At 52.2% G+C, this 13,390-nt stretch overlaps 1 protein-coding gene across 1 annotated transcript; it reads right to left on the bottom strand.

Moving 5' to 3' along the window:
- Positions 1–6,803: 6,803 nt before the first annotated feature.
- LOC105724492 (cytochrome c oxidase subunit 8A, mitochondrial) lies at positions 6,804–11,068 on the bottom strand. The gene is made up of 2 exons (XM_012463124.3): positions 10,819–11,068; positions 6,804–7,135 (listed from the first exon to the last, which is right to left on the bottom strand). The coding sequence occupies exons 1-2, from the start codon at positions 10,930–10,932 to the stop codon at positions 7,040–7,042; spliced, it is 210 nt and encodes a 69-aa protein (XP_012318547.2). The 5' UTR covers positions 10,933–11,068; the 3' UTR covers positions 6,804–7,039.
- Positions 11,069–13,390: the final 2,322 nt, after the last annotated feature.

Consider the following 13,390-nt stretch of genomic DNA (forward strand, 5'->3'; position numbering starts at 1 on the left):
TTAAGTTTAATTTTTTTTTTTTTTTTTTTTTTTTTTGAGACAGAGTCTTGCTCTGTCACCAGGCTGGAGTGCAGCTCACTGCAGCCTCCACCTCCCAGGTTCAAACAATTCTGCCTCAGCCTCCAGAGTAGCTGGGACTACAGGTGCACACCATCAGAATGGGCTAATTTTTTGTATTTTAGTAGAGACGGTGTTTCACCATGTTGGCCAGGCTGGTCTTGAACTCCTGACCTCGTGATCTGCCCACCTCGGCCTCCCAAAGTGCTGGGATTATAGTCGTGAGCCATTGCACCCAGCCAAGTTTAATTTTTTAAATGGCAAATGTTAGAAACAAATGGTTGTTCCTCAGTGCTGAAAGAAGAACTAGAGCTCAGACGAGGAATTTTCTCAGCAAGGCTATTTACTTCTAGAGGAGGGTGTGTCTCACAGATGGAGCAATGGCGAGAGCACACCTGAACAGGGGAAGGAAAGGGGTTCTTATCCCTGAGGCAGGTATCCCCTACTTCTGTGTCATTCCCCTATTGGCTAGGGTTGGACCACACAATCTAAGCTAATTCCCATTGGCTATTTTAAAGGGAGCAGGGGTATGAGCCAGAGTAGTGGAGCAAGCAGTTTGGTGGGAAGGACGGTTACAGAACAGGTAACTAAAGGTGACTCAGATCAGGTGACTAGGATGAGTCAGGACAGAGCAGGTGACCAGGGGAATGGATGTGAACTACTGATTAGAACTGGCAGGAAAGTCGTTTACTGAAACTAGAGGCAAGGGGGCAAAGAGAAACCAGGAAGTTAAACTTTAAAATGGAGGTCAAAGAATAAGAGAACTGAACATACTGACATACTGATTTTTTGAAGAGAAACTTGGGGCTCACTATATGTAACAGCACAGATGGCTGGGTGTGGTGGGTTATGCCTGTAATCCCAGCATTTTGGGAGGCCAAGGTGAGAGAAATACTCAAGCTCAGGCGTTGTTGGAGAACAGCCTGGGCAACACAGGGAGACCCACTCCCGCATCTCTGCAAAAAACATTTAAAAAAATTAGCCAGGTGTGGTAGCATGCACCTGTGGTCCCAGCCACTCGACAGGCAGAGGTGGAGGATCACCTGAGCTCGAGAGGAAGAGGCTGCAGTGAGCCATGATGGCGCCACTGCACTCCAGTGTGGGTGACCCTTTGAGACAAAGCAAGACCCTGTCTCAAAAAAAAAAAGGCAAGGCCAGAGATGCCGAAGCTGCTGCATTGGAAAGAGGTTACAGTCTGCGGCTCAGGTTCCTGACTTCTTACCGTCTAGGGTTCTTCTTATGACCATCATCCTTTAGCACTTAAGGAGGCTGCCTCCGTCAGTCCCAATCAGCCTCATTGGGTCCTGCAAGGACAGGAGTGGAGTTTGACTGAATGGTTTCATTAGGTGGCACCAGTCCTGGAGCGGGTGTAGTGGGTACCTGGGTTCACCACACTCAGCCCACATTGGCCTTCTCACAGCAAGTCTACAAATGCCATATCTTACACATTACATGGCAACATTACACATTACTATTTATTGGGTCATTAGACCTTTGGGGTTGCTTCCAAACTCAAGAAAACAAAAGGTCCACCCTACATGGACCCCATGCCTCTCAAACTGTTCATTCCTTTTCTCTTTGTGAACCATGAAATTCGTAACCGCCAGTCAAACCCACAACCAGCCAAAGAGAACGGGTACCAAATGAAGGGCAAAGATTTTGATAACAGAGATATTTCTATTTGGCTTTTTAAAATCTTCAAAATAGCTATAAGACAACTCCACCCCTTCCCCCCTTCCCCGGACTAGGGGGTACATGCAGCAGAGCTGGGGTTGGGACTAACGTCATGACAGGGAGGGGCTGCTCCGGAGAGTGGAAGGGACTCCCTGTGGTGGCTCAGTGCTGACCTGCAGCCAGGCTGCCAGTGCCAAGCAAATGTCTCCTCCCATTCAAGGCTGTGGTGTGTGTGTGTGTGTGTTATTTTTATAGAGACAGGGTTTCACCATGTTGGCCAGGATGGTCTCGATCTCTTGACCTCATGATCCACACGTCTTGGCCTCCCAAAGTGCTGGGATTACAGGCGCAAGCCACGCACCCAGCCAAGGCTGTGGGTCTTGAAGAACAGATGTGTACTCTGCATGTCCAAAGGGCCTGTAAGTGAGAGTGCCCTCTCCCAGCTGCGGTCCAGCCCTGCCAGAAGCAGAACAACACAGCCCAAGGCTCCTAAGCCTTCCCTTCCTTGTCCGGCAGAATGGGAAGGAAATGGCCAGAGGGAAGCTTTAGCTCTTAGTCCAGCCCCATGACGGTCAATTTTTACCCAGCTGTTTGTTTGTTTGTTTGTTTTTTTGAGATGGAGTTTTGCTCTTGTTGCCCAGGCTAGAGTGTAGTGGTACAATCTCAGCTCATTGCAACCTCTGCCTCCCGGGCTTAAGCAATTCTTCTGCCTCAGCCTCCCAAGTAGCTGGGACTACAGGCATGCACCACCATGCCTAGCTAATTTTGTATTTTTAGTAAAGACAGGGTTTCTCCATATTGGTCAGGCTGGTCTCAAACTCCCAACCTCAAGTAATCTGCGCCCCGTCCCCCCACCCCCGCAACCCCACACTGCCTCCCAAAGTGCTGCGATTACAGGCATGAGCCACCACACCTGACCTTGCCCAGCTCTTTTCAATGATGGTTTATTTGTGGTTAATAACTGTTCTCTTGGCCAGGCACGTGAACCTTGCATTGTACTCACGAGAGTCCCCAGGCAGCAGCCCTGAAATCATGGTCTAGGGAGGCTTTGACGGCAGCAAAGACCAGGCTGACGGGGCGGAATGAGTCACCTGCAGCATTCAGACCACCTGTTGGGATTCACGTGGTGGCTGGCTGTATTCTGTGTGTGTGAGTGCATTCATTCATCCGGTCTTAAGTCAGGGTCTGCAGGACAGACCTCCACAGGTGGTGATCAACGTCTCACCAACTAAGGCAGAAAGCAAGCAGAGGGGCAGAGGCGATGCAGGCAGAGCCCCTCTCAAGCAACTCACTGCCCCAGTCCTTGCTGGGGTACCCACTGTAAATGCCATAGATTCATTTCACCTTATGCCCAAAGAGGGTCCCATCAGCTGGTACCCAACCCTCCCGAGGGCCTCACAGCATCACGTAATGCATGACTTGCCTTATAGCTTCCATAACAAGTCACCACAAACCTAGTGGCTGAAAACAACATAAATTTATTCTCTCACACTTTTGGAGGACAGAAGTCTGGGTTTCATCAGACTAAAGTCAAGGTGTCCACAGGCTGCATTTCTTTCCAGAGGCTCTAAAGAAGAATCCACTTCTTACTCATCCAGATTGGCAGAAGGTAGGACCAAGGTTCCCATGTTCCTGCTGGCTGTAAACGGAGGGCTGTTCCCAGCTTCCAGAGGTCCCCGAAGTCCTTGGCTCATGGCCCACTTCCTCTGTCCTCAAAGCCAGCAACGGGAGGCCTAGTGCTTCTCAGGTCAGGGCTTGTAACGACATTGGGCCCACCTGGATCTCCAAGGACAGCCTGCGGTTTCAAGGTCCTGAACCTTATTCCCATCTACAAAGCACCCTGCTATGTAAGATGACGTATTCACCAGTCCAAGGAATAGGTCATGGACCTTTTTGGGGGGGCCGTTATTCTGCCTGCCACAGTATCTTCATTTTACAAAACTGAGGTTCAGAGACCAGATGACTTGCCCAAGGTCATACAGTTCAGCAGCCAGGACAGGCCTCAAGCCCAAGCCTCCCCACTCCCGGACCACCGTTCCTGACATCCCAGCACCTGCCGGGACTGTAGCCTCTCCAGCCAGCATGCACACCAGGCACAGATCCCCACACACGTGGACACAGAAAATGTTTGGGGTACAAGGATCCTTGCTTTCTCTACAGGGAATTGCTCCAGGGCCCTGACTTGGTTGGGGTAAGGGCAGACCAGTGAAAACTGACCAGATTTCAGACCTAATGGCCACCGAGGGGACCAAGGAGTTTAGGGTTCAAACATGACAGGTCACTCGAACTCTACACTCTCCTGCCCACCCTTTTGCATATCACCCCATCCATCCCCACAAATGCTGCAGGACGTGGCAGGCTGTGGGAAGAAGAGGCTGGAGGAGCAGTGGGGCTTGGGGCTTCTTCAGACCAGGGTCCTGAGGACTCGCCTGTGGCCCCTGGAGTTGCACAGGGTGGAGCAGTGGCTCAATACATCAAACTCTGGGCTGGAGCAGTCCCCCTGGGAAGGGGACCATCACCCATCACTTAATTCCAGGGGCACAAAAATGGAGGACACCCAATCAAACCCTCAGCAGGGCAGTGGAGTTACCATAAAAACTCAAGACAACCAGCCGGGCACGGTGGCTCACGCCTGTAATCCCAGCACTTTGGGAGGCCCAGGCAGGAGGATCGCCTGAGGTCGGGAGCTGGAGGCCAGTCTGGCCAACATGGAGAAACCCTGTCTCTACTAAAAACATAAAAATTAGCTGGGTGTGGTGGTGGGCGCCTATGGTGCCAGGTACTTGGGAGGCTAAGGCAGGAGAATTGCTTGAACCTGGGAGGCAGAGGATGTAGTGAGCTGAGATCGCAACACTGCACTCCAGCCTGGGCAACAGAGCAAAACTCTGTCTCCAAAAAAAGAGAAGAAGCTCAAGACAATGCTCCTTTTCCAGTGCCATGTACTTGCTGCGTGCAGAGCCATGGCTATGAGACCAGAGCCTCATCTGCTCCCACAGCTGGAGGAAAGCAGCCCTGGGCCAACCAAGGGCTAGGCCACTCAGGCCCCTACTCAGGAAGTGCAGGCTCCGTGAGAATGGCCTGGCCTCCCACACTGCAGCTCCAAGCTGTGCTTGGTCTCAGCTAGGCCAGGAGATGGTCCTGACAGGCAAGGGACGCTCAGGTCCCACCTCCACCCAGGGACTAATGTAAGCAGAAAAGCCTCCCAGAACCAGGCACAGAATAAGGGGTGGTCCTGCTGTGTAGGAGATGGCATTGAGGGCCCTCCATCCAGAGACAAGAGAGCTGTTGAGGTGCCTCTATGTGGCAGGTGGATTATCCTGTCAGCACCCCATCCCGGCTCCAGATTCAACGCAGGCTCGCCCCTCCTCGGCCAATGCTCCCACCAGGCACAGCTGCAGCATGAGCCCCACTGCAGGAAACAGGCTCAGGCAGCTTCTCCCTGGCCCTCCAACCAGGCCCCATCCCTTCAGCCTCAGACACAAAGTCCAGCTTGTGTGGAAGGAAAGGAGCCACCTAGGAGGCAGAGGACAGCTTCCTACTGCTCAGAGAAACAGCTGTAGCAGGACCTGAACCCACCACAGTATCTGGGCCTTGGGCCCCACAGGGTTCCCTAGACATCACACAGAAAGGCCAAACAAGACCACACTAAGGCAGGAGAGTCGGGTCCCCTCAGCTCTGTCAATATCAATCAGGAAACAGCCTGCGGAAGAGGAGCTGGGAAAACGTGTGTTCCGACACCCAGGGCCTGAGGCCAACCACAGCCCTCAGCTCTCACCTGACATCTTTGCCCACTGTTCCAGGCACAGGCGTCCTGGCAGCCTCAGCTCCACAGGGGACACTCAACCTATGTCTGTTCAGAAATCAATCAAGTCACCCCAGCAAAGAAGATGCAAAGGAGAGGTAAAGCCATGTCTTCCTCGAGGGTGCGACCCAGCAGGTCTGAGTGTTCCTTCCAGACACCGGTGATCAGGACTCCAGCTCAGCAGTGTTTCAAAACATCGTCCCTGCTGAGGTACTTCCTGCCCCTCACATACCAGGAGAAAGGATCACTGAGGAAGGACTCCTGGGGACAGAGGAATGGCAGATTCCACAAGTCAAACAGAGGAAAAAGGGAAGCTGGCCGATAGAACAAAGGCCAGTTAGTCCATAGCCATGTATGGAGAGTGCTGGAAGGAAAGAGGCCCTAGAGTTGACATTTAAAAAGCAAGCAGCAGCCAGGCACGGTGGCTCACACCTGTAATCCCAGCACTTTGGGAGGCCAAGGCAGGTGGATCATAAGGTCAGGAGATCGAGACCATCCTGGTTAACACAGTGAAACCCCATCTCTACTAAAATACAAAAAATCATCTGGGTATGGTGGCATGTGCCTGTAGTCCCAGCGACTCAGGAGGCTGGGGCAGTAGAATCACTTGAATGGGGAGGCGGAGGCTGCAGTGATCTGAGATCCAGCCACTGTACTCCAGCCTGGCGACAGAGTGAGACTCCAACTCAAAAACAAAAAAAAAATTAGCTGGTATGGTGTCACGCGCCTAGAGTCCTAGCTACTCAGGAGGCAGAGGCAGGAGAATTGCTTGAAGTCGGGAGGCAGAGGTTGCAGTGAGCTGAGATCACACCACTGCACTCCAGCCTGGGCAACAGAGCAAGACTCAGTCTCAAAAAAAAAAAAAAAAGGCAAAATTATGCAAAGTCCCCACCCCTAATTAGGAAGGGCACCAGCACCTAAGAAATGAAGTCCACCAAAAGGAAGACCAGGGAAGGCTGGAAGGCTGGCCCCTTAGAGGAAAGGCTGAAGATCCAGCCCTGATGGGAGACACACACAGCGACAGACACACACACACACACACCCATTGGGCTTTTGCACAAACAAGGGAGCTGGAGGGGATGAGCCACAAAAGCTGCCCAATGACAACAGGCTTTGTCTTCCCAGGAAGCCAGGCACCATTTAAAGGCAAGGAGGCACACGAGGAGTCCGGCTGAGGCACACACAACACAGGGCAGCCAGCTGGGTGCTCTTCCCCACACCCCCACTAGTGCCAGTGGAGGCATGAGCTCAGGCAGGAGGGAAGGCATCATGAATTTCTCAAGGTTTAAACAGATTTTATTGTTACAACAGGGACCCCACCAAGCAGGGTCAATATTTGTGGTCCCAGGAGGTCACCATGGAGACATCGAGAGGTCATGATTGCGTAAGAGGTGACTGGAATTGAACGACATGATCCAGGGGAGGCCGGTCAGGAATGCAGGAACGTGACCAGGATGGGCTGGTGAGGCTGATCAGGTCACGGTGTGAGGGCCAGAATGGCCCCCTTCACCCCCGCTTCTTGTAGCTCTCCAGGTGTGACAGGATCCAGCCTGCAGGCAGGAGGAAGGTCACCATGCAGGAGGTAAGCCCAATGGCCAATTCCTACACAGAGCACAAGAAAGAAGGCGCCTCAGAGTCAGGATTCTCCTCCGCTCTCTTAAGTCATAGCAGTTCCCAGGCAGCAAAAAGCCCCCCTCGGGGAGCCAGGACTCAGAGGCAAATGGGACCTGGCATCCTCACATTAAAGGAATCCACGCTCCAGGGAGCAGACAGCAGATCCAAGGCCACGCTAACCCTTGAGCCCTTGAGGTAAAGGATCAGTTAAAAGGAGGGGGAGGATTGAGAGGAAGGAGAGACAGCCAGGGTTAGGGTCCAGGGAGAAATCCACCACCAGATCATAAAGGAAAGGACAGGAAGTAGGATTTATTGAAACCTGTTTTATAAATGGAATTGGGCAGAAGAAAAAAGAAAAAAATATATACAAAACAAAAAAAAGAAACCCGTTTTAAAGCTGGTCTGGGCCAGGCACAGTGTCTCATGCCTGTAATCCAAGCATTTTGGGAGGCCAAGGTGGGTGAATCACGAGGTCAGGAGTTAAGAGAGACCAGCCTGGCCAACATGGTGAAACCCTGCCTCTACTAAAAATACAAAAAAGGGGGCCAGGTGCGGTGCCTCATGCCTGTACCGTAATCCCAGCACTTTGGGATGCCGAGATGGGTGGATCACCTGAGGTCAGGAATTTGAGACTAGCCTGACCAACGTGGAGAAACCCCGTCTCTACAGAAAAAAAATATATATATACAAAAAAGGCTGGGTGTGGTAGCTCATGCTTGTAATCCCAGCACTGTGGGAGGCCAAAGTGGGTGGATCATGAGGTCAGGAGTTTGAGACCAGCCTGACCAACATGGTGAAACCCCATCTCTACTAAAATACAAAAATTAGCCAGGCATGGTGGTGGGCACCTATAATCCCAGCTACTGGGGAGGCTGAGGCAGGAGAATCGTTTGAACCCGGGAGGCAGAGGTTGCAGTGAGCCAAAATTGTGCCACTGCACTCCAGCCTGAGTGACAGAGTGAGACTCTGTCTCAAAAATATATATATACAAACAATTAGCGGGGAGTGGTAACAGGAGGCTGTAGTCCCAGCTAATCGGGAGGCTGAGGCAGGAGAATCACCTGAACCTGGGAGGTAGAGGTTGCAGTGAGCCAAGATCGTGCCACTGCACTCCAGCCTGGGTGACAGATCAGCACTCCATCTCAAACAAAAAGAAAAACAAAGCTGGTCTGTTGAGACCCAGGATCCTTGCATGGGCCAGTAACTCTAAAACTGTACCTATCCTTCCTTAAAACCCCCTCTCTTCCAGCCGGGCATGGTGGCTCACGCCTGTATCCAAGCACATTGGAGGCCAAGATGGGCGGATCACCTGAGGTAGGGAGTTCAAGACCAGCCTGACCAACATGGTGAAACCCCGTCTTTATAAAAAATAAAAAATTTTAAAAACCCTCCCTTCCCACCTCCTCTCCAAGACTGTTACTCAACCTTGGAGGCTATGGGTAAAAGATCTTTTCAGCCACTGCCATCGTCTCAAAAGTAGTTAGGTCCACAGAACAACTTGGAGTCAGCCTTGAGTTCAAATTCCATCTTTGGGGCAGGGTGGCTCACATCTGTAATCCCAGCACTTAAGGAGGTTGAGGCAGGAGATCACTTGAGCTCAGGAGTTCAAGACCAGCCTGGGCCACGTAGTGAGACCCTGTCTCAACAAAACATCAAAAAACTAGCCTGGTGTGGTGGCACGTCCCTGTAGTCCCAGCTGCTTGGGAGGCTGAGGTGGGAGGACTGCTTGAGCACAGGAAGTCGAGGCTGCAGTGAGCCATGATCGCACCCACAGTACTTCAGCTTGGGTGATAAAATCCTTCTTTGCCACTGAAGGTGTGACTTTTTTTTTTTTTTGAGACAGAGTCTCCCTCTATTGCCCAGGCTGGAGTGCAGTGGTGCAATCTCAGCTCACTGCAACCTCCACCTTCTGGGTTCAAGCAATTCTCCTGCCTCAGCCTCCCAAGTAGCTGAGACTATAGTCACACGCCACCACGCCCGGCTAGTTTTAGGTTTATTTAGTAGAGACGGGGTTTCACCATATTGGCCAGGCTGGTCTCAAACTCTCGCCCTCGTGATCTACCCACCTCAGCCTCCCAAAGTGCTGGGATTTCAGGTGTGAACCACCATGCCTGACTGAAGGTGACTTCTGCTAAGTCAACACACTGCTTCTATGCTTCAGCACCTTCAAACACAAAACGCGGCTGGGCACAGTGGCTCACGCCTATAATCCCACCACTTCGGGAGGCTGAGGAGTGTGGATCACGAGGTCAAGAGATCCTGGTCAACATGGTGAAACCCCGACTCTACTTAAAATACAAAATTTAGCTGGGCATGGTGGCGCGTGCCTGTAGTCCCAGCTACTTGGGAGGCTGAGGCAGGAGAATTGCTTGAACCCAGGAGGCGGAGGTTGCGGTGAGCCAAGATTGCACCATTGCACTCCAGCCTGGGTAACAAGAGCAAAACTCTGTCTCAAAAAAAAACAGGGGGGGCGTGGTGGCTCACGCCTGTAATCTCAGCACTCGGGGAGGCCGAGGTGGGCGGATCACCTGAGGTCAGGAGTTCAAGACCAGCCTGGCCAACATGGTGAAACCCTGTCTTTAAAAAAAAAAAAACACACACACACACAAAATGCAAATAAATCATGCTTTCTTCTCAGGGTCACTGGAAGGACTGAAATCAGACCAGCACAGCGTCTGGCACACAGCAAGCACCTGGCATCGCCTGCCGTATGGTACAGTTTCTATCAGAGGCGATGTGGCGTGTTCGGGTGCTATGGCCATACACTCCTTATCATCACTGATGTTTCCTTAGCTGCAGTGCCCTCCTGGCTCTGCTCCTCACACTCAAGGCCCACTAACCTGGATTCTGAGGGCTGGCATTCAACGCCCGGCTCCACCACCTGAGGCAAAGGCACAGAAGCTGAAACAGGTGAAAGATGCCCTAAAGAGCTAAACGCCCCGACATTTCCAGGAATTCGAAGGCCTGTTGGGGTCTTCTTTCCCCCTGTCTCTAATAACAATAAATAGCAGGGCTGGGCGCGGTGGCTCACACCTGTAATCCCAGCACTTTGGGAGGTCGAGGCGGGAGAATCACTTGGAAGTCATGAGTTCGAGACCAGCCTGGCCGACATGGTGAAACCCCGTCTCTACTAAAAATAAAAAATTAATTGGCCGCGGTGGCACGGGCCTGTAGTCCCAGCTACTCGGGAGGCTGAGGCAGGAGAATCGCTTGAACCCGGGAGGCGGAGGTTGCAGTGAGCTGAGACGGCGCCATTGCTCTCCAGCCAAAAAGCAGAGCAAGACTCAGTCTCAAAAAACGTAAATTAAATGGCAGTAACAACCATTATCGTCGCTGACGGTCGTCAAGCATCCCCCAGCGAACCGATGAGAAAATGGGCTCAGAGAGGGCTAAAGAAGTCTGCTCGAGGCGGCGCAGCGAGGAAGCGACAGGGCAGGGAGGACCTGACAGGGCCTGACTCGAGATGGTGAGGCTCTGGGGAAAGACCTAACGCTGACAGCCCCTACTGTCCCCGTCGTCCGCGCCCTTCAGACACGCCCAAACCGGCAATGCTGCTCCCCGTTACGCGGCGGGCCGCGGGGTGCGGGGCACTCTCAGGGCCGCCTGAGCTCAGCGCGGCAGAAGGGGCCGGCCCACGGCGCCTCCCGTGCCCTTCCCGGCCCGTTCCTCACCAGGACCCCAAGCTTCTGCTCCGGCGGCATCGAATGGACCTGGGCGCGCAGCACCGGAAGCCGCCGGGCCGAGCCTGTCAGGCCCCGCAGCAGCAGTGGTGTCAGGACGGACATGATGGTACGGAGTACACCGCAGACAACCGCCACCCGGAGCCCAAGGTCAGGAAGTCAAAATGGCTGCGCCGGCCGGAAGTTCCGGAGCTGGGGAGGCCGGGAAACAACGGCCCGGAAGTCTCGGCAATAACGCAGGAACACATCTCCCACCACCCTCGGTAGTTTTTGGAGCGTTGCTCGAAGCAGCCAATTGACACCTTCCTCCCGCTATGGGCGGAGCACAAAGGGGCGTTTCTTTTGGTTATGTTCCGCCTCCAAAGCCTATATTTGTGAGTGACATCTGGAGCCACCCAATGATGTACGCGAGAAGCCTAACCCGTTCTTGACTCCTCCCTCCATTCATACTCTTAGATCTCTATTCAGGCCGGACAAGGTGGCTCTTCCCTGTAATCTCAGCACTTTGGGAGGCCAAGGCGCGTGGATCACCTGAGGTCGAGAGTTCGAGACCAACCTGGCCAACGTGATGAAACCCACATCTCTACTAAAAATACAAAAATTAGCTGGGTGTGGTTTGCACCATTGCACTCCAGCCTGGGTGACAGAGCAAGACTCCGTCTCAAAAAAAAAAAAAAAAAACAGAGTTCAAGAGGTGAAACTCGTCTCTACTAAGAATGCAAAAATTAGCCGGGCATGGTGGCAGGCACCTGTAATCTCAGCTATTCAGGAGGCTGAGCCAGGAGAACTGCTTGAACCTGGGAGGCGGAGGTTGCAGCAAGCCGAGATTGCGCCACTGCACTCCAGTCTGGGCAACAAAGCAATACTCCCTCTGGGGAAAAAAATAATAATAATTATCCAGGCATGGTGGTGGGTGCCTGTAATCCCAACTACTCGGAAGGCTGAGGCAGGAGAATCACTTGAACCCAGGTGGCAGAGGTTGCAGTGAACCAAGACTGTGCCACTGCACTCCAGACTGGGTGACAGAGCGAGACTCCATCTCAAAAAAAAAAAAAAAAAAAAAACTCTCTATTCAGAATTCCTTCCTCTCTGTCAGGCCTCCTTCATTTCTGGACAGAATTCCTGACATTGACATAGTAACCAAACTCCCCTCAATTACTATTACACTCTTCGATTCCAGTTACCATGCTGGGGCAGCCAACTTCCCTTCCTTCCTACCCTATCTCTATCTCTCCCTCCGCAACCCTTCTTTCTTTGTTTTTTAAACCTAAATCTGACCAAGCCATATACTTTCAGTGGCTCCCCATTGCTTCCTAGGCAAAATCCCAATTCTGGATGTAACTGTCCTCAACTCTCAAAACTCTGCAATATTCCACACCTTCAACCCTGCTCTCTGATTTCCACCACCAAGCATTTTGCTTCTGCATTTTGTTGTTGTTGTTGTTGTTGAGAAAAGGTCTAGCTCTATTGCCCAGGCTGGACAATGTGGTGTGATCTCAGCTGACAGCACTCTTGCAACCTCCACCTCCCAGGCTCAAGACATTCTCCCACCTCAGCCTCCCGAGTAGCTGGTACTACAGGCGCCCACCGCCATACCTGCCTAATTTTTTTTTTTTTTTTTTTTTTTGATACAGAGTCCCACTCTGTCGCCAAGGCTGGAGTGCAGTGGCTTGACTCACTACAACCTCTGCCTCCCAGGTTCAAGAAATTTTTCTGCCTCAGCCTCCAGAGTAGCTGGGATTACAGGTGCCTGCCGCCACGTCCAGCTACTTTTTTTTTTTTTTTTTTTTGAGACGGAGCTTTGCTCTTATTGCCCAGGCTGGAGTGCAATGGCACGATCTCGGCTCACTGCAACCTCCACCTCCCGGGTTCAAGTGATTCTCCTGCCTCAGCTTCCTGAGTAGCTGGGACTATAGGCATGCACCACCACGCTCGGCTAATTTTTTGTATGCTTAGAATAGACGGAGTTCACCATATTTGTTAGGCTGGTCTTGAACTCCTAAACTCATGATCCGCCAACCTCAGCCTCCCAAAGTGCTGGGATTAGAGGCGTGAGCCACCGCGCCCAGCCTAATTTTTGAATTTTTAATAGAGATAGGGTTGTACCATGTTGGCCAGGCTGGTCTCGAACCCCTGACCTCAGGTGATTCACCCGCCTCAGCTTCCCAAAGTGCTGGGATTACAGGCATGAGCCACTGTACCTGACCTTGCCTCTGCTTGAGTTTGTTTTGTTTTGAGACAGGCTGTCACCCAGGCTGGAGTGCAGTGGTGCAATCTCGGCTCACTGCAACCTCCATCTCCCAGGTTCAAGTGATTCTCCTGCCTCACCTTCCCAAGTAGCTGGGATTACAGGTGCACACCACCACACCTGGCTAATTTTTGCATTTTTTTTTTTTTTTTTTTTGAGACGGAGTTTCGCTCTTGTTACCCAGGCTGGAGCGCAATGGCGCGATCTCGGCTCACTGCAACCTCCGTCTCCTGGGTTCAAACAATTCTCCTGCCTCAGCCTCCTGAGCAGCTGGGACTACAGGCATGCGCCACCATGCTCAGCTAATTTTTGTAT

Source organism: Aotus nancymaae, unplaced genomic scaffold (assembly GCF_030222135.1).
Source record: "Aotus nancymaae isolate 86718 unplaced genomic scaffold, 86718_ANA_hifiasm-v0.15.2.pri h1tg000059l, whole genome shotgun sequence".
Taxonomy (NCBI): Eukaryota; Metazoa; Chordata; class Mammalia; order Primates; family Aotidae; genus Aotus; species Aotus nancymaae.